The sequence below is a fragment of the Cotesia typhae genome, unplaced genomic scaffold, assembly GCF_013202065.1.
Source record: "Cotesia typhae breed Kobodo isofemale line unplaced genomic scaffold, CoteBio_Ctyphae contig_22, whole genome shotgun sequence".
NCBI lineage: Eukaryota > Metazoa > Arthropoda > Insecta > Hymenoptera > Braconidae > Cotesia > Cotesia typhae.
Window position 1 is genome coordinate 8,470,398 of NW_027423728.1, and position 26,120 is coordinate 8,496,517.

The 26,120-nt window shown below is 27.2% G+C and overlaps 6 protein-coding genes across 15 annotated transcripts; 5 read left to right on the plus strand and 1 right to left on the minus strand.

Annotated features, from left to right (window-relative positions):
- Positions 1 to 71: 71 nt before the first annotated feature.
- Ssl1 (general transcription factor IIH subunit 2 Ssl1) lies at positions 72 to 2,259 on the plus strand. Of its 2 annotated transcripts, none has more exons than XM_074237437.1 (8): positions 72 to 228; positions 475 to 676; positions 748 to 876; positions 952 to 1,128; positions 1,222 to 1,475; positions 1,547 to 1,796; positions 1,895 to 2,012; positions 2,118 to 2,259. In XM_074237437.1, the coding sequence occupies exons 1-7, from the start codon at positions 170 to 172 to the stop codon at positions 2,006 to 2,008; spliced, it is 1,185 nt and encodes a 394-aa protein (XP_074093538.1). In that variant the 5' UTR covers positions 72 to 169; the 3' UTR covers positions 2,009 to 2,012; positions 2,118 to 2,259. The 2 variants fall into 2 exon arrangements, with proteins under 2 accessions (XP_074093538.1, XP_074093537.1); XM_074237436.1 differs by having other exon boundaries at positions 1,895 to 2,004; positions 2,118 to 2,254.
- A 109-nt stretch (positions 2,260 to 2,368) lies between these two features.
- Positions 2,369 to 9,063, plus strand: LOC141523868 (cationic amino acid transporter 3-like). 3 transcript variants are annotated; one of them, XM_074237417.1, is made up of 10 exons: positions 2,369 to 2,506; positions 6,120 to 6,354; positions 6,426 to 6,554; positions 6,772 to 7,032; positions 7,222 to 7,505; positions 7,577 to 7,814; positions 7,934 to 8,197; positions 8,269 to 8,435; positions 8,507 to 8,615; positions 8,680 to 9,061. In XM_074237417.1, the coding sequence occupies exons 2-10, from the start codon at positions 6,123 to 6,125 to the stop codon at positions 8,799 to 8,801; spliced, it is 1,806 nt and encodes a 601-aa protein (XP_074093518.1). In that variant the 5' UTR covers positions 2,369 to 2,506; positions 6,120 to 6,122; the 3' UTR covers positions 8,802 to 9,061. The 3 variants fall into 3 exon arrangements, with proteins under 3 accessions (XP_074093518.1, XP_074093517.1, XP_074093519.1); XM_074237416.1 differs by lacking the exon at positions 2,369 to 2,506 and adding an exon at positions 3,185 to 3,309 and having other exon boundaries at positions 8,680 to 9,063; XM_074237418.1 differs by lacking the exon at positions 2,369 to 2,506 and adding an exon at positions 4,113 to 4,534 and having other exon boundaries at positions 8,680 to 9,062.
- A 445-nt stretch (positions 9,064 to 9,508) lies between these two features.
- Positions 9,509 to 23,252, minus strand: Pex23 (tectonin beta-propeller repeat-containing peroxin 23). 4 transcript variants are annotated; one of them, XM_074237414.1, is made up of 9 exons: positions 23,112 to 23,252; positions 22,803 to 23,044; positions 22,404 to 22,586; positions 21,668 to 22,318; positions 20,797 to 21,533; positions 20,592 to 20,723; positions 18,455 to 20,522; positions 18,331 to 18,370; positions 9,509 to 9,730 (listed from the first exon to the last, which is right to left on the minus strand). In XM_074237414.1, the coding sequence occupies exons 2-9, from the start codon at positions 23,025 to 23,027 to the stop codon at positions 9,723 to 9,725; spliced, it is 4,044 nt and encodes a 1,347-aa protein (XP_074093515.1). In that variant the 5' UTR covers positions 23,028 to 23,044; positions 23,112 to 23,252; the 3' UTR covers positions 9,509 to 9,722. The 4 variants fall into 4 exon arrangements, with proteins under 4 accessions (XP_074093515.1, XP_074093514.1, XP_074093513.1 ...); XM_074237413.1 differs by lacking the exon at positions 9,509 to 9,730 and adding an exon at positions 16,715 to 16,852; XM_074237412.1 differs by lacking the exon at positions 9,509 to 9,730 and having other exon boundaries at positions 18,244 to 18,370.
- On the plus strand, positions 10,263 to 13,273 carry LOC141523870 (cationic amino acid transporter 3-like). Of its 4 annotated transcripts, none has more exons than XM_074237422.1 (10): positions 10,263 to 10,384; positions 10,551 to 10,782; positions 10,929 to 11,057; positions 11,127 to 11,387; positions 11,493 to 11,776; positions 11,990 to 12,227; positions 12,293 to 12,544; positions 12,625 to 12,791; positions 12,925 to 13,033; positions 13,093 to 13,273. In XM_074237422.1, the coding sequence occupies exons 2-10, from the start codon at positions 10,551 to 10,553 to the stop codon at positions 13,200 to 13,202; spliced, it is 1,782 nt and encodes a 593-aa protein (XP_074093523.1). In that variant the 5' UTR covers positions 10,263 to 10,384; the 3' UTR covers positions 13,203 to 13,273. The 4 variants fall into 4 exon arrangements, with proteins under 4 accessions (XP_074093523.1, XP_074093520.1, XP_074093521.1 ...); XM_074237420.1 differs by having other exon boundaries at positions 10,300 to 10,476; XM_074237421.1 differs by having other exon boundaries at positions 10,300 to 10,472.
- LOC141523871 (cationic amino acid transporter 2-like) lies at positions 13,729 to 18,263 on the plus strand. The gene is made up of 10 exons (XM_074237424.1): positions 13,729 to 14,547; positions 15,094 to 15,376; positions 15,726 to 15,854; positions 15,926 to 16,186; positions 16,248 to 16,531; positions 16,607 to 16,844; positions 16,931 to 17,194; positions 17,276 to 17,442; positions 17,513 to 17,621; positions 17,697 to 18,263. Exons 2-10 carry the CDS (start codon positions 15,148 to 15,150, stop codon positions 17,783 to 17,785), a joined length of 1,770 nt encoding a protein of 589 aa, XP_074093525.1. The 5' UTR covers positions 13,729 to 14,547; positions 15,094 to 15,147; the 3' UTR covers positions 17,786 to 18,263.
- A 207-nt stretch (positions 23,253 to 23,459) lies between the features above and the next one.
- Positions 23,460 to 25,864, plus strand: LOC141523874 (uncharacterized). The gene is made up of 5 exons (XM_074237435.1): positions 23,460 to 23,788; positions 23,874 to 23,959; positions 24,321 to 24,988; positions 25,049 to 25,154; positions 25,238 to 25,864. The coding sequence occupies exons 1-5, from the start codon at positions 23,553 to 23,555 to the stop codon at positions 25,390 to 25,392; spliced, it is 1,251 nt and encodes a 416-aa protein (XP_074093536.1). The 5' UTR covers positions 23,460 to 23,552; the 3' UTR covers positions 25,393 to 25,864.
- Positions 25,865 to 26,120: the final 256 nt, after the last annotated feature.

Sequence of the window (26,120 nt, forward strand, 5' to 3'; positions counted from 1 at the left end):
ATTCTTATTTTGGCAGTTTTTTTAAATTAAAAAACTGCCTTTAGGTCCTCTCTTTCTATCCTTCTTTTTACTAACCTAAAAAATTGTTGTTTAAACAATAAACTACAGTAGATTTTTTTGCAGTTGAATTTTATAAATTTATTACAAGGAAATCATTATTAATTCAAAAATGAATGATGAAGATAATGCTAAGGAGTATCGGTGGGAAACCGGCTATGAAAAAACTTGGTAATTATTTATTTGTTTATTTATTTATTTATGTTCATTAATTCCAATCAGCATTAATTAATTAATTATTTTATTATCAATTATTAATTAGTTTATTATTCATTAAATTATGATTAAAAAAATGATAAATTATGAATTACAATTAAAAAAAATTATTAATAATTAACTGTAATTAAAAATCATAATCATTTAATCAAAATAAATAGTGATTTATTAAAAAAAAAAAAAAAAACAATTTTTTCACAGGGAATCTATCAAAGAAAATGAACACAAAGGTATTGACATCTCTGTGGCGGAAATTATTCACAAAGCAAAGCGAAAACGTCAAATAGAAAAATCTGGAGGAGCTAGACTGGGTATGATGAGGCACCTCTATATAATATTAGATATTTCTGAAGGAATAAAATCCCCAGATCTCAAGCCTACTCGTTTAATTTGTACTGTCAAAGTATGTAATTAATATCCTATTTTTAAAATAATTATTTAATAACTTTAATTATAATATTCTTTTTTTATTAGCTGCTAAAAGAATTTATCGAAGAATTTTTTTACCAAAATCCTATTAGTCAACTTGGAATAATCGTAACCAAAAATAAGAGAGCTGAAAAAATAAGCGAATTATCTGGAAATGTTAAAAAACATATTAAAGTACAAATCTACACTATTTAATATCATAAAAATATTTTTAACAATTTATTGAAAATAAAATTTTTATTTTTTAAGGAAATAACGGGATTATTAAATTCTACTTCGCTTATAGGAGAGCCATCGTTACAAAATTCACTTGAATTAGCACTTAGTTCATTAAAAAATTTCCCATCACATGCAAGTCGTGAAGTACTACTAATTATGTCTTCATTAACAACTTGCGATCCTGGTGATATCAATGATACGATTAAGGTAATTTTATTTTATATTTTATATAATGATAATTATTATTAATATAAAAAAAAAATGATAAATTTAAATTTAATATTCATTTTTGTTAAACAGAATTTAAAAACTGAAGGTATAAGATGCAGTGTCATTGGTTTAGCGGCCGAAATTCATATATGTAAACAATTAGCATTACTGACTGGAGGCGAGCATGGTGTAATTTTAGACGACAAACATTATAAAGAGCAATTAAATGCACATGTCGATCCACCACCTGCAGCAATGAGACTTGACGCTGCATTAGTTAAAATGGGATTTCCTCATCAAACTTTATCTTCCGGCACTGATACTTCTATTAGTGTCTGCATGTGGTAAGTTTATCTATCAATTTATAATTTTCATATATCATTGTAAATTAATTAAAAATAATTATTATTTTTAGTCATGCTGATGGTACAGATGAATCTTCAAAATTAACTAACGTGGGCTATCTTTGTCCACAATGTCTTAGCAAACATTGCGAACTGCCAGTAGAGTGCAAATCTTGCGGTCTTACGTTAGTTTCAGCTCCACATTTAGCTCGGTCTTATCACTATCTATTTCCTGTAAAACATTTTCAAGAAGTAAAATTCGATGGAAATACTCCATTTTGTTATGGTTGTCAGAAAAAGTTTGACGATACTGATAAAAAGGTATATACATTTTTTTTTTTTTTTTTTTTTTTTTTTTTTTAAATAAATAAATATAATCTTGAAGAATTACTATTTTTAATACGAATTTATTATCACAGGTGTATATCTGTGAAAAGTGCACTCGAACTTTTTGTCTTGATTGTGAAATATTTATACACGAGTCATTGCACACGTGTCCAGGATGTGCTAGCAATGCAGAATTTTATACGTAAACGAGTATGATTGATAAGTCAAATTTAAAAAATCAAAAGATTAATCTGTTGTATTTTTTAAAAATTAACTTAAGTAATTAGTATAATAAATTTATTAAATTTATTTCAGAATTTATGAGTAATAAATTATTACCAGTAGTGTCAAATTAATTGTGTAGGTCAGTATAAATACTAATTGATGAACTGCGGATGTTGATTTAAAAAATACACAAAGGGAATTTAAAAATAAATTCAGATAGTTGATTTTATAAATTATGATTAATTTTACTACCACGATTATCCGGCTTACTCGATCACTGGGGAAGGAGAATAATGAAGGAATTAAGAGAGTAAAAGAGAGATAATATCGTGGAAGGAGTGAACAGGTGTATGATCTCGAGTAACTCATAAATGTTACTGTTTAGTTCGCGCCAAGCCATCGATGTGCTGTCATCAATAGTTTATTAATATATTTAATTAGATCGATATTTTATGGATTAAATCGATAATCAAAAATCGGTAAGTTTCTTCATAAATACATATTTTGTATTTTATTATTTTATTAGTAATCTTTAAATGTTATTTTATCATTTAAATCTCCAATAAATTTTAAGTGCTTGTCTATGTTTATCAATCTTCAATTGATTAACCGATACTGTTAAGATAATATATTTTTTTTTATCAAATTAATCGTATAATAATTTATAAATATATATACAGTAAAATAATCTAAACAAAAATATTAAAATTATTTATTCTAATGAGTGATTAATAATAACATAAACGTGGCCTTGATTTAATTTAATTTAATAATTACAATGAATAAAATATAAAAAAAAAATTTTTTTTAGTGTTATATAAAGTGTAATTATCCTATTCAAGTAATTAGTTGTAATAAACCATGTTGCGAAGGTCAAAATATGTCGCAATAAATACGAAAAAATCTATGTTACTTAATAAGTTAATATAGTTTTTAAGTACACTAATTTTTTTAACCAAATTAAATAATGCGCAATCTCTAGCGTTTTCAGTATTAGTTTCAGTCGAGTGACCGATATAAAGACTAGACTGGTGAATGTTTTAATTCAATATATATATATATATATATATATATATATATATATATATATATATATATATATATATATATATATATATATATATATATATGTATATATATATATATATATATATATCAACGCATGATTAATAAAGTATTGTGATGAAGTTTATCAACAAGACAAGTACTTTCTTAACAATGCTATGCAGATGTGTGCATAATTATTAAATAGTCTCGCAGTGAAGATTATAAGAACATGAGTGTAAGATTTTATTATTATTTATTTATTTTATAAATTTAAATTAATGGCTGGATTAAAGAATTTTTTATTTTTAATCATTTAAGGATTAGCATCTCTGAACTATTCACCAAGTAATTTATCTTCATGTCGTCTTGTCTAATTTTGAAGATAAAAAAAAATTCTAATAGAATAATTGAAATAATTTAATTAAAAATATTTTGGATAAACTATTCTTGAATTTTACAGAAGCTATGTTTAATCTTGACCTCTTTAAACTGAATGAACATGTAGACGGTCAAATATTTCTGGGTCCTCGACCAATTTAATTACTAAATTTTTTTTTTTCCAATCAGCAATTACTTTTTACCAGACTGTATAATATTGAAGTGATAAATCATGATAAAGAATAGTTTGTTTTTATTGCTATTTAACTTGGAAAAGCCTTTGAGTAATTATTACGACAGACATGGATAAAAAGTAAAGTTAATTGACCTAAGATTAGTATTACGGCTGAATATTTTTATAATTACATATAGATTTACTCGTTAGTTGATATTCAAGGATATCTTAAGCATTTACTCTTATTTTCTATGTTACTAGTCGTAAGTCATAACACAGCTTGTAACTGAGCAATAAATTATGTGAGTAGATTTTAATTTCGATTGAAAAATAACATTTTTTTTATTGTAATGACGTAGTTTAAAAAAAAATACAATTAATATTGTCACTTTTTTGTTTATTCCTTTCAATTAAGGAAATCCAGGTTAATAATCCTGCGGATAAAAAATAAATATGACAAGTTGTTTATTTACACGTTTAAAATATTATTCTAATAAATATTTTAAATAAACAAAAAAGAAAAAATATTATGATTATTCTCGGTACGATAATTATTACTTATCAGTATACCTTGAAATATTTATTATTGTATTCTTTTTAAATTTATTTATTTATTAATTTGTGTGAAATATTTTTTAAAATATAATTATATATATTTTATAAGCTAATTTCTTCAACTATTACGAAGGACAGCGGAGAGAGGAAAACGGGTACACAGTTTTGATATCTGCGGTATTTATAAAACACGACTTTAAAAAGGCTTACTGAGTCCTTTTACATGGAACTGTTGCCTAGTATGGTAGTTTGTGTTGTCAGCCGATTTATTAGTTACCAAACAAACTAAAGAATAATTAACAGTTCACTTGAAGCAGATTAATCATAAAAGGAATTTAATATTTATTTTGCGGTAGTCATTTTTATAAAATTAAATTAAAAATTCACTTGACTATTTTTCAATTTTTTTCTTAAAAATTATTTTAAAAAAAATTTTTTTTTGTCAATATATTTGTTACGAAAATTATTAAATTAATTTATATGTGAACTTTTCAAGCTCTTATCAAGAAAAAAAATATTTATCTATGAAAACGTTTTCCGTAAAAGTCACGGACTGTAAAAAAAAAAGTTTGGAGCGCTTATCTTATTCAAATATTTTAATAAATTATTTACTTATCATAAATGTATAAATAATATGCAGTGATAGTGTAAAATTGTGTGTTCAAGGACATTTTTAATTATCAATAAAAAGTAATCTTTATTGATCTATTCTTTAAAAAAAATTTTAATAATTTTTTTGGATTAAGCAATAATTTTTGATTGAGGTTGAGGTTTATTTTTACAACTTAAAATGTCATATAATTGCAGTAATAATAATTATTGCGTCGAGTTTTTTTTGTCATAAATTAAGTCGCGAGATAATTTATTAGTGTTAAATTATTATCACTTTTTAATTAGACTGTTTGAAATTTTTTAGCAATTTTTAAAAGATAAATAATTTAATTATTTATTTCAAATAATTTTTTTTCTGTAAAGAATTTTTTTATTTTGTCATCAGAAATTTAGAACTTTATTACGTCCTTACTAAATTAAAAATCCATCCACGTTTGTAATAATTGAGTCAACAAGGACATGAACTTTCCAATTCACTTTTATCATTCGTGAAGATATATTATGTAAACAACGCCTACTGAATTCTGATTAAATTATTAAATGTTTATTTAAAATATAATTATCTAATGTAAGTGTTTGTGTTTTGTAAACACATTATTGAGGGTAATATATAACATACATATAATTACATCTACTAATTGTAGATTGTTATGTTATTTTGTAAATTCGCTATTATTTAGAAAATAATGTTAAATAATACTAGTTATTATTATTATTATTATTATTATTATTATTATTATTATTATTATTATCGCTAATGCGATAATTTCTCAGACATACTCTATATCTGTAAGTTTATTCTAGAAAATTATTTTTGTTAAATTTAATGAGTACATATTTGTTGATTAATAAAATTAGCAAATATTGATATATAACTACTCAGAATTTAAGGAAAACATTTTTATTTATTTATTTAACATGATACTAAAATTAGCCGACGTTCAATAAATTTTGTTTTTTTTTTTTTTTAATTAATTAAATAAGAAATAAAATATTTTTTTTTTTTATTTCTACATGTTTAATTTTATTAAAATTAACTTAGCAGATAGTTAATAATTTTAAGAATTTTCGTAATAAATAAATTATGGCAAAAAAAAAAAATAAAAAAAAATGACATCTAGAAATTTAAAAAAATTACAAATGCAATTTTTTAAAAATAATTTTTTGGAGCAAATTTATTTGTTAAAAACTTTAATAAAATAAATTATTAAAATTATTAATTTCTAAAAATTAAAAAAAAATTTTTTAAGATACCTTTTCTTTCTTCTTGTTTATCTATCTCTTTTAGAAATAAATAAAATTAATCTTGTTGATAATAATTATAGTTTATGATGGCAACAAAATTGTGGAAAGCATTTTCTCGGAAAAGAGTAGATGATGATATGGAAGGAAAAGGAGAATTAGCACGAGTATTAGGTCTCTTTGATTTGACAGCATTAGGAGTTGGCGCGACATTGGGGTTAGGAGTCTACGTTTTAGCAGGGAGTGTAGCGAAGGACACTGCAGGGCCAGCTGTCTGTATTTCATTTCTTATTGCTGCAATCGCATCAGCCCTTGCAGGTAAAAAAATTACAACTGCACTTTCTAGTAAAATAAACAAAACAATAAGTATAAATATTTTTTATCACCAGGTTTATGTTATGCTGAATTTGCTTCGCGTGTACCTAAAGCAGGATCGGCTTATGTCTACAGCTATGTTACAGTTGGAGAGTTTATTGCTTTTGTTATTGGCTGGAATTTAATTCTTGAATACGTGATTGGTAAGTCACTTGACAAATTATTTTTTTAAAAATTGCATTGAAAATTTTTTTAAGTTCCTTCATGTTAATTTTTTTTAGTAACACTGAAGTTAGCGGTCAGCTGTTTATTTTTAAATTAAAATTGACAGCTAACGGCTAACTTCAGTATGATCATAATTTATTTATTTATAAATCTGTCAACTTCAGTGTAGTTTAATTGAACTTATTATTTATCTAGGTACTGCAAGTGTTGCTCGAGGTTTAAGTAACTACGTCGATTCTTTAATCGACAATAAAATGCGAAATTATTTTCATTCAATTATGCCAATAGAAGTGTCATTTCTTTCGGACTATCCGGATTTCTTCGCCTTTGCGGTGGTTATGTTACTCATTGTTCTTCTATGTGTTGGAGTTCAAGAATCTTCGTACCTCAATATGGGATTTACAGTTATTAATTTAACAACTATTTTAATTGTCATAGTTGCTGGATCTATTAAAGGTAATCCATAAATTAATAAAATTAAGATTTTATTTTTGTAATTAATTTAGAACTAAAAACAATATTTATAAAAAATTGCAAGTATAATTTAAAAAATTTTCTACATCTTAAATTTTTTTTCAATAAAATAAATTAATATAAAATTAATTTTTACATTAAAAAAAAAAAAAAAAAAAAACAAATTGACAGCTGATCCAGCAAATTGGAGTATCGATCCGTCAACAATTCCTCCAGAAATTAAAAATCCTGGAACAGGTGGATTCATGCCTTTTGGAATAAGCGGAGTAATGATTGGAGCAGCCAAGTGTTTTTATGGATTTGTTGGTTTTGATGCTGTTGCTGCAACGGGTGAAGAAGCCAAAAATCCACAAAAAACAATTCCACTTGCAATAGTGATTTCTCTTGCTGTTATTTTTGCAGCGTATTTCTCTATTTCAACTGTTCTAACGATGATGTGGCCCTATTACTTACAAGTAACTTAACATCACTCATAATCATATTTAATTAATTAAATTTAATTATATATCTATTAATAAAAATCCAGGATCCAGAAGCTCCATTTCCTTACGCATTCCAACAAATTGGTTGGCCAGCAATTATGTGGATAGTCAACGTCGGCGCTGTTTTCGCTCTTTGCACTAGTCTTCTTGGAGCAATGTTTCCACTTCCAAGAATTCTTTACGCGATGGGAAGCGATGGAATAATTTTTAAATTTCTTGCTAAAGTACATCGAAGAACCCAGACACCAATATTAGGAACTATAACATCCGGCTTATTAATCGGTATATCAACTAAAAAAAAAATTTAATTTTTTTCTACTTTGTATTACTAAATTATGTCTTTATGTATTTTTTTTTTTTTTTTTTTTTTTTTAAATATAAATTAATATTTTTATGTGCAGGTTTGATGACTCTTATGTTCAATCTTGAACAACTAATCGACATGATGTCAATTGGTACTCTTTTAGCGTACACAATTGTCGCTATTTCCGTCCTTATTCTCAGATACCAAAAGACAACTCAAACCGTTAAATTACCTTTAAATACAATACTAGAAAACAATTTATCATACTTAGATTGTTTTAAATTAATTTTCAATATCCACAATCAAAAAGTTGCCACTAAATTTTCAAGCAGAATCGCAGGCTGGGCCGTTTTTCTCTTTTGTAAGCATTTCTTCTCGAATAATTTTTTTTAAATTTATTATAACTTACTTAAGCCCTTTTTTTATTTATAGCATGTGCAGTATTTATTTTTTGCCTCATCCTTGCTCACACCACCTTCAACAGTGATCCGTTGGACATATTTATTTACATAATTTTAACTATAATAGGCTTAGTAATAATTTTCACAGTAATAGCAATAAGCAGACAACCAGCAGATCCTGTTTCAATAGCCTTCAAAGTAATTACATAAATTTATTGTTATTTTATGCATCGAAATATTTAATTAATAAGCAAATTTTTTTATTTTAGGTTCCCTTTGTACCGATCGTACCGTGTTGCAGTATAATTATTAATCTATGTCTAATGCTGCAATTAGATGTCTTCACTTGGATCCGATTCGTCGTGTGGATGATTATAGGTATAAATAATTAATTTTAAATTAAAAAAATTTTTTTTAAATTGATTTTATAATTTTTTTTCAGGATTTTGTATTTATTTCTTCTACGGTATTCGACATAGCTTGCAAGGTCAACGGGATAGATTGTTAACTAATCCACCTCCTCATGCATATACAAATCCCGTAAAATTAGTAACTAAATTTTAAGAAAAAAATCAATTTTTTATTAATTTTTTTTTTTTTTTATTTTAAGATTTAAACTTAAAAATTATTTTAATAATTTTTAATAATTTATCTTTTAAAAAAAGACATTTCATTTAAAATATTTTAAACTAGAAATAATTTGTAAGAAATCTCAGATGACACCTCTTGCCATTTAACGCAATATATTAATGGCTTTTATTAACATTGACTTTACCGTTTTTTGACGGTCTATTTTTGTAAATACATTTTGTTATATAAAAGCATTTTATTTATTTTATATTGTATATTTTGTAAATAGTTATTTTTAAAATAATTTAAGATCATCATCTTCACAGAAATTTATTGTTTAATAAAACAAAAATACATTCAATAAAATCAGGATGGTATATTTATTATAATATCAACTAATTTAAATTCAATTAATCACAAGAACGTCTTGATAATAATTAATTACTCTTTGCAGTTAAATAGAGGAAAACATCAAATAAGGAAAATAATAATTAACTACAGTATGAATAAAATAAATAATTATTTTCTCTGAAATTTATAAGGCCTAATTTTTCCTCAATATTTAAATTAAAAAAAAATGCATTTAATTTATTGTTTTTTTATTTTAATCTCACATTTTTATGTACACTTTCCTGTAAATACAAATAAGAATTTTTTATTTTATGTTTATGATGCGATTGTATAACACATAATTAATTTAGCCTCTTTTAAAACAAAGAATATTTGTTAATAATAAAAATTTTAATTACTAAATTTATATATGATTATTTACAGCCGAAAAATTATCAGTTTTGAAAACCCAATCACTTTTTTTATAGATTAAGCTTTAAAATTGTTCATAAAAGTTTGCTAGCGGGAGTATTATGTAATATGTTGTTTAATTAATGATAATGATAATAATTACTCCTCAGAGTTTTATAATCCTGAAATTAAGATTAAGCTAAGTTATAAAAAGTCGCTGCTTTGTTACTTATCTAAAAAAGGAATATTGGTAAAAATTAATTTTTTAATTTAAAAAAAAAAAAATTAATTTACATAGTAAATAAACAAAATGAACGAAATTCTTAAAAAATTATTTCTTCTTTTTATTTAAAAAAAAAAAAAAAAAAAAAAACATATTGTATAAAATGATGATGTTATTATTAAAAAAATATTTTTTTCTATTTCTTCTTTATATGTAATTAATATTTAAGAAAAATCCTTTAAAATATATCTTCAATAATTAATTAAATTGATTTTTTAATCTGCTAATTTATTATTTTAATTTTTCTTCATTATTATTTTCAATATAAATTAATTTAAAAAAGGGTTGTTATAATTTAAACAAAAATGACGGGAATATATACTAAAACTTGATGATAATTTGTGTAATTATTTCTACTACCGGAAAAATATTTGTAAGAGTGTTTCATCAATTAAATTACGCAATCCATAGTTATTACCACAATAAAAATATATTATAGAGGAAAATTTTATCAATGTTAAATGCATACATGAGATATTTAATGATTACGATCGGGTCAATACGTATCTGACCAGGCGCTTGGTACATCAGTGTTTTACAATAATTCTTACAAGTAAGGAATAATGTTTTTACATAAATACACACGTTCAAAAAAATAAAATCAAGTATCTTAGGATCATTCAAAGTGTAATTTCTGTTTTGTGCGTATGTAAAATATTGAAAAAAAAATTTTTCAATTTAAGATTCTTTTAATAAATTTTTTTTTTTTTTAATGAAAGATGTTATTTAATGAACTGTGCAAAGCCTTGACAAGAAAAAGAGTCGATGAAAACAATGACAAAAACGGGCAACTTGCAAGGGTGTTGGGTTTGTTCAATTTAGTTACATTAGGTGTTGGCTCGACTTTGGGGGTCGGTGTTTATGTTCTTACTGGATATTTAGCCAAAGAAGTAGCTGGACCCGCAGTTTGTTTGTCATTTTTAATTGCTGCTTTTGCATCATCTCTTGCAGGTAAAAAATTTAATTTATTAAAAAATTTCTTCAGTGAAGAAATAAAATCAAAAATTAATTTTTTGTCACAAAAATATTGATTTATTTAAAAATAAATTTTTCTTCATAATTTAAATGAATAATAAATTTAATTTTTAATATTTAAGGATTATGCTATGCAGAATTTGCTGCCAGAGTACCAAAAGCAGGATCTGCATATATTTACAGCTATGTTACAGTCGGCGAGATCATTGCTTTTATTATCGGATGGACGTTGGTTCTCGAATACGTCATCAGTAAGTCATCTATACAAGGAAAAACTCCTCGTCAGTATAAATAGTAACTAATTATTACAAATTAACAAGTTGCAGCCAGCGTAGCGCGTAGCTTGAGTATTTACATTGATTCCTTTACTGACGATGCGATGAAGAAATTCATCCAGTCAACAATGCCGATAAAAATATCTTTCCTCTCGGACTATCCGGATTTTTTCGCCTTCAGCTTGATTATGTTCATTTCAATTATACAATGCACAGGCGTAAAAAAATCATCTTATTTCAATACTATTGCAACAAATATCAATTTGTTGACTATTTGCGTTGTGGTTATTTCAGGTTGCACAAAAGGTAAAATTTTTTTTTTCTGACATAATAATTACTTATACATAATAAAATTTAATTTTTATAGTTTATATTGATAAAAAAAAAATTTCTTTTGTAAATATTTAATAGTTGATATTAATAATTGGTACCTTGAGCCGAAAGACATTCCTGTTAATGCTACAAAACCAGAAGCAGGCGGATTCATGCCTTTTGGAATGAGCGGTGTAATGGCCGCTACAGCAAAATGTTTTTTTGCGTTTGTTGGATTCGACGCGATTGCGACGACCGGAGAAGAAGCGAAAAATCCCCAAAGAAATATTCCTTTTGCAATTATTACATCTCTTCTGATTTGCTGTTTAGCTTACTTTTCAGTGTCAGTTGTTTTAACTATGATGTGGCCTTACTATGACCAAGTAAGTTTTTTTTTTATATTTTATTCTTCTTTAAAAATAAACGAACTTTAGAAAATAAATTTTTCTTCCTTTAATTTATTGCTAAAAAAATTTATAAAAATTGTCAGTCTCTCAATTTATAACAAAATTAGCCGAATTTTTTTTTTTTTTTTTTTTTTTTTTTATTTATTTATTAAATTAGAACTAAAATATTTTTTTTTACCAAATATATAGAACCCAGAAACTCCATTCCCATATGTATTCAAACAATTGGAATGGCCTGTAATTTTATGGATAGTAAATATTGGTGCTATATTTGCATTTTGTACCTGTTTGTTTGGTGGATTATTTTCTTTACCAAGAATTTTATACGCCATGGGAAGCGATGGAATTATTTTCAAGTTTTTGAGTAATGTCAATAAAAAAACTAAAACCCCAGCAACAAGCATTTTATGCTCTGGATTATTTTCAGGTAAATAGTAAATAATCAATTTAATTACAATAATATAAATAAATCCATGATTTTTTTTTTTCAAGGTTTCATTTCTCTGATATTTAATTTAAGTCAGCTTATGGATATGCTGTCGGTTGGTACACTCTTAGCTTATACCATGGTTTCAATATGTGTGATTATTTTGCGGTATCAAAAAACTGTAATCACTGAAGAATCTAATATAAATATCAGTCAAGATGATTGTAATTTATACAAAAAAATTTTTAACATCAATAACAAGAAAGTAGCCACTGAAGATACCAGTAAAATTGCAACTTGGGGAGTTGTTTTATTTTGTAAAGTATTTTTATTTTATCACCAGTATTAACTAACAAAACTCGTACTTACTTTTAATTTTATTTAATTATTTCTTCAGCGATTCTGGTATTTATTTTTGGAGTGACTAGCTATCACGTACAGCTTCACAACGATGCCAAAAATTTATTAGGTTTTATTTTTTTAACCACTATTGTTGTCATGATTGTTCTCACTCTTACTGCCATCAGAAGACAACCTGTTAATCCAGCGAGACTTAGCTTTAAGGTGAATAAAAATTTAAATACCAGATATTTGATAATTTTTTTGAGAAATAAATTGACTCAGAGAAATAAAAAAAAAAAATGAAAAATAATTATCGTCTTTTATTTCTTCTTTTTAAAATAAATTTTTTATTTAGGTTCCACTGGTACCTTTCATACCTTGCTGCAGTATATTTGTAAATATTTTTCTCATGATTCAGCTGGACATTTTTACTTGGCTCAGATTAATAATATGGTTGATTTTAGGTAAAAATTTAAAAATAATTTTTCAATAAAATTTAATAATACAAAAATTTTTTTTACAGGATTTTGCATTTATTTTTTTTATGGAATTCGTCACAGCGTCCAACGCAGCAAAGATAATAAAAAAAATTATTACAATAATACTTCAGCGACGTTGAATACTACATTTTAATTATTTATTAAGTTTTCTTTTTATTTTTGTATGTAAGAATAAAAATTTAATTTATAATAATATAATATAAATATTTTTTTTTTGATTTTTTTACTTTTTTAATAACTTAAAGATTTAATTAATTTTATAAATGATTATTAAAAATTGTCATTTTAATATTTACACAATTATCAAGTTATTTATATTTAAATATTATCCTCATTTTTTTTTTTTTTTTTAGTATTTATTTCTTTGTATGATTTATCTATGATTTTTCTCAGAAAATAAATAAAAAAATATTTTATTTTTAAATCCACTAAATTTATTAATAAAATAATTACAATTAAATCCTTTGTACTTACACGTACTATTTTTTGGCGTAACTTTAAATCACGTGTTCTTCAATAGCGCCGATAAAAAATATATAACACTTTATTTCTTCCTTAGAATTTTAAAAATATTTTTTATTTAAAAAAAAAAAAAATTAAAATATAATATTATTGTAAATTTAAATTATTTATTTATTTACATAAAATAATAATATGCAAATTTTTGTGATGATAATATACAAACTAATTTTGTGATGATCCAATTAGATATTTTTGTTTGAATTAAAATAGTTATTTGGTTAACGATAAATAAATTAGAACTTATCGTAATTTTAATCTTCTATTTTTCTAAAGGCTTTTAATTTATTTCTTCTTCTTGAGAATTCATTATAGTCTTACTAAATCGTTAAGTGCTCGATTGCTTATCACATTGACTAATTTTAAAAGTGAAATTTATTCATTTTATTTAACTTATCAAATAATGTTTCAGGGGCAGGACTAAAAAAGAAAAATAAAAAACATAATTCAATACGTGACGATAGTTAAGATAAGAGTAATAAATGTGAGACTAAAGATGATTGTAAGCATATCCAAAATACGTCAGCAAATAAATAATAATCTTGTGTTTAACTGACTAACGAACATTTTTTTTTGTGTCATACAAAGACTTTTCATTCTTTATATTGAAGTTGAAGCCACCAGTGTTGAAATAAAAATAATTGGTCTTCTAAAAGTTTATTAAAATTTAATTTTTAATTAATACTCTTAATTAAAATATTTTACAAGTGCTAGATTATCCTTTAACAGTATTAAAAAATTTACATATTATTATTATTACTATTTTATATAAATTAAAAATTGAATTGTTTTAAAATTTACAAATCAAAATTATCTTCGTGAAGAAATAAAATAAAATTTCTTTTAATAGAAAATATTGTTGTTAAAATTCTAAGGAAGAAAAAAAAAAAAAAGTGTTATATATTTTTTATCGGCGTAATTGAACACGTGATTAAAAATTACGCGAAGAAATAGTACGTGTAAGTATAAAGGATTTAATTTTTATTATTATATTAATAAATTTAATGGATTTAAAAATAAAATATGAATTTTTTTTAATTTATTTTCTGAGAAGAAATAGATATTAAAAAAAATGAAGATAAAATTTTTAAATAAAATTATTTAATATATTTTTATCTTACCAAATAATTGTAGATAAAATATATGTTTGAAATAATTACTTAAAGCCAGAGCTGATTGACTTGGTGTTTATTTATAAAATTGGTAAGTATATGTTATTAAAACGCTTGTTATATTATGCAATTTGCATTAAAAGCTGTTGCTAAATATTATATTCAAACGTTATTTGGTGGGACGCAAGCGCAGAAGATCCTAAAACGGTCAACGTAACTAATGTCATTCTCTCAAATGAACAGGGTAATCGAGAATCAATTGAGACAATTGGCATCACGCTAATTTAGTCTGATTGTTCAATTTTAGTTGTTGATTTAAATGTTAAAATTTTAATTTATATAAATTAAGTGATTTTTAATAAAAAATTTATTTTATTATTTCTTCATGCCTAGGCTAAAACAAGAAGATATTGTTATAAATATTAAAAGTGCATTAAATTACGCAAGATGTCAACGAAATTGTGGAAAGCACTGACCAGGAAGAGAATCGACAGGGATTTAGAGGGCAAAGGTAAATTAGCAAGAGTCCTGGGCTTGTTTGATCTCACAGCACTAGGAGTCGGCGCTACTTTGGGATTAGGAGTTTATGTCCTTGCCGGAAGCGTTGCCAAAGCAACTGCTGGCCCCGCTGTTTGTGTTTCGTTTCTTATTGCCGCTATTGCGTCAGCTCTCTCAGGTAAACAATTCAAATAAAATTATAATAGCGTTAATTTATATTTTTACTCTAGTTTTTTTTTTTTTTTTTTTTTTTTTTTACTAAAAATTAGCAGATATTTCGACAATTTTTTAGTTTTTTGATCAAAAAAAATTTTTTTTTAAAATTCTAAAAATTTTTAGAATGTCAGCTAATTTAATTTTCATAATTTTGCAATAATAAAATTATCATACATTTGATAATTATAAAAATTATAATAAAAAAATTGCACTTAAAATTAAAAAAAATTTTCTACATGTCAATTTTTTAAATAAAAAAAATTCTAAATATTTTTAAATGCCTGCTAACTTAATTTTTATTTTTAATTTAGGAATGTGCTATGCCGAATTTGCTTCACGAGTCCCCAAAGCAGGCTCGGCTTACGTTTACAGCTACGTAACAATCGGCGAATTTGTAGCTTTTGTAATCGGATGGAATCTTATCCTTGAGTATGTAATCGGTAAGTTTGTCCAGAATAAAAAAAAAAAAAAAAAAATTTTATTATCAATTAAATCTTACTTTTTATTTAAGCGACCGCGAGTGTAGCTCGAGGGCTGAGCAATTACGTTGATTCCTTGATTGACAATCAAATGAAGATTTATTTTCAATCAGTTATGCCAATAAATGTGTCATTTCTCTCAAAGTATCCAGACTTTTTCGCCTTTTCCGTTGTCATGCTTCTCTCTGTGCTTCTCTGTATTGGCGCACAGGAGTCTTCGTATCTCAATATGGGATTTACAGCTGTAAATTTGACTACAGTTTTAGTTGTCATTGTTGCGGGTTCGATAAAAGGTATCAGATAAATTTTAATTACTATCTATAAATTAAATAATTAATTACGTAATTTTGACAGCTAATCCAGCAAATTGGAATATCGATCCGTCAACAATTCCTCCAGAATTCAAGAATGCTGGAACAGGTGGATTCATGCCTTTTGGAATAAGCGGAGTAATGATTGGAGCAGCCAAATGTTTTTATGGATTTGTTGGTTTTGATGCTGTTGCTGCGACGGGCGAAGAAGCCAAAAATCCACAAAAGACAATTCCACTTGCAATAGTAATCTCTCTTGCTGTTATTTTTGCAGCGTACTTCTCCATTTCTACTGTTCTAACGATGATGTGGCCCTACTACTTACAAGTAACTTAACATCACTCAAAATCATATTTAATTAATTAAATTTAATAATTATATATAAATATTAATAAAATTCAGGATACAGAAGCACCCCTTCCTTATGCATTCCAACAAATTGGTTGGTCGTCAATAAAGTGGATCGTGAATCTCGGGGCTGTTTCAGCTCTCTGCACTAATCTTTTAGGCTCGATGTTTCCACTTCCAAGAATTCTTTACGCAATGGCAAGTGACGGTGTAATGTTTAAATTTCTTTCGAAAATTCACGACAGAACACGTACTCCAATTTGTGGAACTTTAGTTTCTGGAGTTTTCATCGGTTTGTTGCTAAAAATCACACCAATAATTTTTTATTTAAATAAATAATTAATTATAAAACAATTTTTTTTTTTTTTTTTATTTTAGGTCTCATGACTCTCATGTTCGACTTGGAACAATTGATCGACATGATGTCGATTGGTACTCTCTTAGCGTACACAATTGTTGCTATTTCCGTCCTTGTTCTCAGATATCAAAAAACAACACAGGGTGTCAAGATATCTACAAATACGATATCTGAACAACGTCCAACTCCTCTTGAATATTTCAAACAAATTTTTAATATTGACAATCAAACAATTACCAGCGATTTTTCTAGTGAAATTGCCAGCTGGGGAATTGTTATTTTTGGTAATATAAAAATATTTTATTTTTTTCCCTTTTTTGTGATAAATTATTATTATTTTTTTATTTTATTTTATTTTAATACAGCCTCAGCAGCATTTATGTTTGGTTTAATTCTTAATTCAGTACACTTTGATGATAGTGCAATTAATATTTTCCTCTACGTTGTTTTAATTATTATAAGTATAATTATTGTTGTTACTGTGTTTGCTATTAGTAGACAACCTATTGATCCAATAAAACTCGCTTTTAAGGTAATTTGTTTTTTTTTTTTAATTAATAAATTTTTTTTTTTTTTAAATAAATTAATTTTAATTTTTTTAGGTACCCTTGGTTCCATTCGCACCCTGTCTCAGTATATTCATAAATTTATTTTTAATGCTTCAATTAGACGTTTTTACATGGATAAGGTTTGCTGTATGGATGGTTATCGGTAATTATATTTTTCATTATTATATTTTTTATTTTTATAGTTATAAAAAATTTAAGTAATTTTAATGTTATTTAGGTTTTTGTATCTACTTTTTCTATGGAATTAAACATAGTTTACAAGGTCAAAAAAATATAGCACGACTTCTCGACACTCCATTGCAATAAAATATTTCTAAGTTATTTTATAACTCTTTTACGTTTTCATTAATATCATTGAATGACTTTTTTTGATTAATATTTTTTTGTAAATATATTACGTTAAGTATCTAGTAAATTTCAGATTGTTATAATATTTATAATTGGTTTTATTTTAGCAGTGACAGTATAAAAATAATCCATTGAAACATAAATGTTTATAAATAATAAAATTAATAGTGATAATAGTAATAATTAAAATGACTTATTTTACATAAAAAATTGTAAACCTTTTATATAAGGAATGTATAAGGATAAACTAGCGATATAATTACTTTTACTCCTAATAAGTTGTAATAAATTAATTTTAATGGCAAATAAGTAATTATTATGATTTTAAAATAAAACTTAAAAATGACTAGTACCTAGGGTAGGCCTAAAAATTTTTTTAAACCAATTGTGTAAACGATTATTATATCTCAGATTCGTTGTTGTTTTTTTTTTTTTTTTTTTTTTTAATAAATAAATAAATAAATAAATAAAATACTGTAAAGTAAAGGTCTATAATTTCTTACCACCAGGAAAACCACCGAGACTTATGTGCTGCCAGTTAGCCTGTAAAAATACATTTTATAGCGTGTTATAATTTGGCCAGAAGTAAATATATAAATAATAAAATAAATATTTTTTATAACTTACACCAATGCCAGTAACCCATCCAGTCCCTGCTGGATTATCATTAGTGACTCCAATCCTGCGACAAACAATTCCAGCGCCTGAAACAGCCCAGACTTGTTCAGACTCTCTACAAACAGACACATGACGAAAGCCCTGTTTAGCAGTGACAACAGAAAGATCAATATGAATCGGATCATTTGGCATAGCAGGTAGAGTTTGCCAGTGAGTTCCTTCAGGGAAAACCTTAGATTGAATTTCCCGACGCACTGAAAGCCGTCCAGTGGTATCTAGAGCCCAAACAACATTTTTATCCACAGAAATTTGTTTCAACTGAGCGCCAGACGGTGGTTCAACATTAGTCCACACCTCACCAATAGGTTTAGAATTAGTAATTCCGAATCTCCAATAAGAGGATCCATTTTTGCCTACAGCCCAAACTTGACCCAAAGGCCCACAGGAAATTCCAATAAGAGCCTGATCACTGGGGATGTGCTCCCAGGAGACTCCCATAGGACAGGACTCGGAAACTCCACGACGATAAAGAGCTTCACCATTTGCAGCAACTGCCCAGACTTCAACTGGAGCATCCGGCCCGGGGTTGTCTGGAGAATACAACGAAACATCTATTATTTTAGTGTTCCCCAGTTCTTTCCAAGGTCCACTGGTGGTCAGCAGACATCTCCGGAACCACCTGCGCCGCCTAACATAGTCAGTAAAATTTTTTTTTCCATGGTACTGTGACGGAAAGTCTGTAGCATACTGCCAGCCATCACGATCTACTCCTCCAGGTGTGTGGAAGTCTATAATCCAATCGGACACCCACCGCCAGTGCATCGATAGTACCTTGGTATGTTCTCTAGTTCGTTTGTGACGACCAGTGACATCACTCCACATGTACCGGTCCGTTGGCAAGCCGTGAGACGTGTAACCAGTCACTGGATTCCATCGTTGATTTTCATAAACATAATAATTATGAGTGTCAGTCATTGAGTTTATGTCTGCGTTGCTTGTACCCAGTCCTTTGAGGAAACTTCCGCCCCAACCGCCGGTATAAACCCAAGCAGTGTTGTCATAGCCGATTCCCCAGGTAATTCCTGCACTGCAAGTTTCGACTTTTTTCAAATGTCCGCCCATTTGTCTCCAAAACATCGTCGTAGGTTCTATTATCACTGAGGGTGATTTATAAAGCACTGAGTGGAGCGTTATAAGTCCTTTTATTCGCAAGTGAGTTATGTTCTCCGGTGGGATTCGGTGGCTAAAAAAAGTATACTCTTTATCGTCGATAAATATGCGGTATCCTCTTGGTTCACAAATTATTTTTAATGAAAAATCAGTCCCAGGTTTTAGCGGACTACCTCCAGCTCTTTCTTCGTCATCCCACTGTCCATTTTGGTATGTATTTCTTATTATTAAATTTTCTTTTAAGCGTGGGTTGAAGTGGAATGCTATATCATGAGAATCATTCGTAGGTTTGTGCTTCATAGCTGTTGTCATGTGACAAACTAAATTGAATGCCAGTCTGTCGGCATCGTCATGCACACAAACAGAAATATGCAATGAATGACCTGGACTAAAGCCGTTGTGTAAAATACTTTCAAATGGTAATTCTTTGCCGGAGACATCTAGCTCTTGGGTGTAAGTATCAGCATCAACCAATTGATTTGCTTCGGCAATTACGGGATCATAGACAAACACATCGCCCAGAGCTGTTGTTGACCAAATTGATTTAGAACCTGGTCGTCCGTAAACGTTATTAGTTTTACATGTTACTGATGTTATGTGGCTCATCCAGTCTTCTAATTCGGTATCACTTGAAAATTGAAGTCTTAATACTTTTGATTTTGGTAATCGAGGTGTGTGAATCGCTAAGCGGGGACAAGATGGCTCGCTACAACAAACTACGCATACTATTTCTGTTACTGGAAATTGCATTACAGTTGTTGCGCCATCGGCATTTAATACTGTTAAAGTACCACAATCTAATGAACCACCGTCGCTGCTTATCCACTCTAATTCTATAACACAGTCTTCATAAGTATTACTTCCTTTTAATTTACATTTGGCATCTCCATTTTTAACCCAAGAAGATCTTAAATAAATAATATACATTTTTTAAATTTTAAATTTTTAAAAATTATTTCTAAAATTATTAAATTACCTTTCAATGGCTTTTTCACAAGACGAAATATCAAAATTAATATCTTTCATTCTATTTTTTAATTCTTCAAGAATGTAAATTCGCCAAGGCTCAGCTGTTTCTCCATGATTAGAAGCATAATTGTCAGCAATCCTATTAATTTACAACGAAAAATATAGATAATTTTATATTTTTTTTTTTTATAAATTTATAAAAATTAAAATACCATTTAGGTGGATTAGTAGGATCGATAAAACAAGCGCCAGCTTCAACTTTACACCAAAGAACATCGCATTCAGCCCAATAAACAGCAGCAGTACTTTCGTCTTCTCCATAAACTCCAGACTCGCCAGTCCAATCAGGGTCAAAAACACTACCATCTGTTTCAGGATGTGCTTCAACACCCACCATAGATCCAATAGAGTGTACTGGACTCCAGGCAGCTGGGTTAACTTTTACTGTACTACCCATTCCTTTACCCGAAACAACGGTCGATTCTCCACTGTGCGACAGGGACTCATTAGAAATTGTAATATTGGCAGCAGAATCCATTTCAGAACTAACAGAACTAGCGGACCGATTTTTTTCGTCAGCATTAAACATTTCTTGGAAAGAAATTTGCTGAAAAATTCCTCCATTGGACCCGTTAGCGTCATTTTTTTGCCATAATTTCAAAGATGTAGGAGTTGGTGCGGATCGAGATTGTTCTTCCCAGTCGCGAATGAGAGCAGTGCCTTCTCCTGTGCTCTGAGGCCTGTTTAATGAGCTCCAACTTTGATGACGTTGCTGTTGTGGTGTTCCAGACATGCTATGGCGATTGTTTGAGGACAAACTGGCGCTACTACTTGCTCTGCTTAATTGCAAAGGAGCATTCAGAGTTTTCCATTTTTTTCCGGTTAATTCTGAGCGAGTTATTCCAGCTCTGTAGTACAGACATCTATCGTCATATCCTATTGCCCATACCTGAAAAAAATTATTATTAGTTTATGATAATTAATTTAGCATATGTTTAATAATTTAAAAAAAAAAATTCTGACTTCTAACTTTAATTTTATAATATAATTAAAATTAAATAGAGATAATTATTAATTATAAACCTGGTCATTAGGAGACACTGAAACTAAAGCCATTTTGCTGCCCATTTCAACCCATCCAGTGCCTGTAGCTAATTGTTCGCACATACCAGCCATATCGCCTTTAATACCTTTTCTAAACCACACACTTCCATCATGTGTTACAGCCCAGACAGCATCACAGCCTACACTGACTTGTGTCAATCGTAGATCCTTTTGTGGTGGCTCTATTAGGCTCCAATCTTCTCCCATAGGATTTTCTCTTGTAACACCAGTTCTCACTAAAGCTTTCCCATCAGTAAGTACAGCCCAACCTAATCCTGTTACTCCAACACTGACTTGAGACACTTCTTGACCGCTAGACAATTTAATTACACTCCAACGCTGTCCTTCAGGAGATGTTGAACTCACCCCAATGCGAAACATAACTCTTCCATGAGCTGTAACAGCCCAAACTATCAGACTGCCTAGACTACCCCCTGGTATTTGGGTGCCGCCGACAGTTACGTCAATAAAAGGTTCTTTTGTCGGATCTTTGTGGAGTGGTGCTATAGCGCACCAGGAATTCATTGCACTGTAACGCCGATATCTCACCCACTTTCGTCTTCTCACACAAGATTTCCATTGTTTTTTTGTTGAATAGCTCGTTGGAAAATCAACGGCATACGTCCAGCCCTGCAGATAATTATTAAACTCAAATTTAGTTTTTTTTTATATTCATTTTTTAAAGCAATTATTTATATCAAATACCATTACTAACGTCGTGATCTAGAGGCTGACCGTCTAAGGTAGTTTCAATGTGCCAATCACCTTCCCATTGCCATGCCATTGATGGAAGCTTTACTTTATCCCGAGATCTGTCAACTGATCCATCGGCATTTGAAAAATTGTATCTGTCTGTCGGCAATAAACGCCCGTTGAAACCCTCCAATGGTAGCCATCGCTGAAATTTTTTAAAAATATTTTTTAATTCTAATTTAATAATTAAATTAATAAAAAAATTGACATGTAGAAATTTTAAAAAATTACAAATGCAATTTTTTAAAAATAATTTTATTTTTTGGAAAAAATTCAAAGATTGACAGCTGTCAGCTAATTTCAGTATAATTTAATTAAATATGTGCTATTAATAAATTATTTTAAATTAATTAATACATACCTCATTCTCATAAGTTTCTTCTTTTATTCTAATTGGAATATCTAAACCGTGAACATGTACGTAAACTTGGCGATCTCCACCGATAGCCCACATAAAATGTGGAACTGCTGACAGTCTTTTAAATTCTAAACCAAGATATGTAAATTCTCGCCACATTTGACCAGAAGTTGACAATCCAAACACTCGCCCCTCATTATTTATTGCATAAAGATACGTACTTGGCATTTTTGTTGAAAAATAAACTAACAATTGTTGAAAAAAATTATTTTATTAATTTTTTCTAATTATTTTTGGAGCTAAAAAATTTACCTGAGTTTTCAATCAATTTTTAGAACATCAAGCGGGTTTATTGAATTTTCAAAAACAAATTTTTCAGTACTTAAAATGTGCAGACAATAATTTTTTCTTATTATTAAAATAACTGTCAAACTCTTGAACAAAACAACCCCATATTAGAATAATAACAATCAATATCAATATGATTAATAATAATGATAATGATAATAGTCCAGTAGTCCGACAATATGTGCAAAAATTTTGTGGTGGCGCTCTATATTTTTCTCCACTTATTTTTCTGCAGTTTCATCAGTCGATAATGAAGTTTCAAGGTTATTTTCGTAATGACAACAGCAATAAAAGAAAGGCACATTTTTTTCACCGGCATACAAATGATCTAACCTTAAAATTTAAGATTATATTAAATATTATTAAATAATTTGGCGATAAAAATTATAAATTAAAAAGTAGATAATGTCAAGCTCAACCAACTTTCGTGTGAAATTAAATTTATCAAAGTTTTATCAAGACGCTAGAAAATTGAGTTTCATTTATGTGGATACGTCTGCAATAAATAATGTTCTACAATTGCACTCAAAAATAGCAACTATTTTTGCTATTACTAAACCATTTTACCTAAGTTCAGAAAATAATGTTCTTTTTCCACTTATTGAAGATATAAGAATTGTACAAGAAAATGATATTATTAAGTAAATAATTTATTTATAAACTTTTTGTAATTTTTGTTACGGCGTAATTTATTTTAGTACTCTAATGTTATTTTTTTTTTTTTAGGGTTGTTCCCGGCTGTCCTGAATTATCAAATGATTCTTCAACATCAAATGGAACAGTGTCTTCTCCAAAGAAAGTGCTATCATCGAGTAAGGATAAATATTAATTATCATTATATGTATGTCCAGTAATGATGATTGCTCACAAATATTATTTATTACTCTAACAAGTAATTTGTAAGAGAAAAACTAAAAACTAAAAAAAAAAAAAAAATAATAATTAATATTAGAATCAGTGTTTTTTTTTATTATTTGTCATAGCATAATTTTTGTGTATATTTTTTAAACTTGGAGATCTTATAGATAATTTTTTGTAATAAAATTTTAATTGTTTTAATAAGAGATATTTATATTCAAGGTCTATTTAAAAATTTTAACAACAAATCAATTACAATAAAAAAAATTAATTTATTATTTGTTTATAAATATAATTTATTTATTAAAATTATAGAGTCAGAATCACGGCAATCTATAGAGCCAGAATCACGGCAATCAGAGAAATCCAATAATACTGATTTAGATGGATATAATCAAACAGTTTCTGAAAATGATGTTGATATTGACGCAAATCTAAATTTGTCAACTCTAATTATGAAAAAAAGACGTAAAAGAGGGCGACGAGGAACTAAAAAAAAAAATATTACTGTTGTACGAGAACCAACCATCACAACTTTTAATAAATTCCAAAGCAATGGATTTAATAGTACAACGGATAACATTGAAGTTATCTCCGAGACAACCACACCAAGACACCTGAAATTTAATTTTGATGATGAAACTGATCAATTTACAAATGGAAACTTAATATCACCTCGTACAAAACCAATTGTTCGTTCTAACGAAGTAGCAACATTATCAAATTTACTAAATTTAAAAAATAATCCTGCTCCTGTTACTTACTCCAGTAAAAGAGTAAGAACAAACTCTGAAGTTTCTCAAGTTTCTGTAAAGAGTAATCAAGTTAAAATGGAAAACTCTCCAGCGAGTTCATCACACAATCTACCTCAAAATAAAATCAATAAATTTATTGAAAACGATTTTAATTTTACTAATATTAACCCATTTAAATATCCTATTTATGAATCGTATTTTGAAATTAATGATATAATCGCATTTCGTGTGAGTATTTAATAAATTCATTTATAAATAATTATACTATTTAATATTTTTTATCAACAGACTTTGAAAATTGGGGAAGATTACTCTCCAACAGTTTCCGGCTATATAATTGCCAAAATATATGCCAAAGAACATGGAACCGATGAATATGTATTAAAAATTATTGGTAATTTATTTAGATATTTATTCATTCAAAATTTTTAATTGCACCATGATTAATTATTTTTTTTTTTTTTTACGTTAATTTAGATGGACACAATCAAATTAAAGATCCAGAAGGAAAATTTGCATTGCCATCTGAACATGACGAAAATGAAATTGAAGTCAATCAATTCAATGACGAATTGGTTAATTTAAATTCTTCACATTTGGTAGAACCACGACTTATTTATCGACCAAGTTAAATTTTTTTTTTTTTTTACTAATGTATTTTTGTAATTTCTTTATGATGACTTAACAATTAAGAGTGTAATGATTTATAATTATAAAAAACAATCAGTATGTATCATTTGAAATTATACGTTTAAAAATAGCTATAATGAAAGAGCTAATTTTTTACTAAGGAATGTATTTAGAAAATTTATTTTTCTAATTATCTTTTTATAAAACTTGTGAATAAATAGTCTAGATACCAATAAACAAATAAACTAACTTAGGAAGAGTATTTATAGAATTTTTTTAAATAATTAATTTGTTAAAAAAATTGAAAGATTTTTCAGATGTCTGTAAATTTTATAAAATGGAGTTTAATATGATAAATATGTACTTTATATAGATAAAATCTAAATTGCATTGTACCAATTTCCGGCAAAATCATTTTCCGTAATTCTTTTTCATTGATAGTAGAGCTTTTTAGCAGTTAGATTCCTGTGATAAGCTCTATTCAATTTCACTATAAAAAAAAAAAAAAAAAAGATCTTTTAGGTGTCTTTTATTATTCCATCACAAGGGTTGATCCTTTTTCAATGATAAGAATTTTATTTTATTTTTTACAATTTTTCCAAAAATATTAATTTATATAATTGACTATTTTTGAAATTAAGATTTAACTCTAATATTAAGTATAGGAGTATCATTTTTTAAAAAGAGAAAAAAAAAAAAAAAAGTAATCTTCACTCTTTTATGCTGGAAA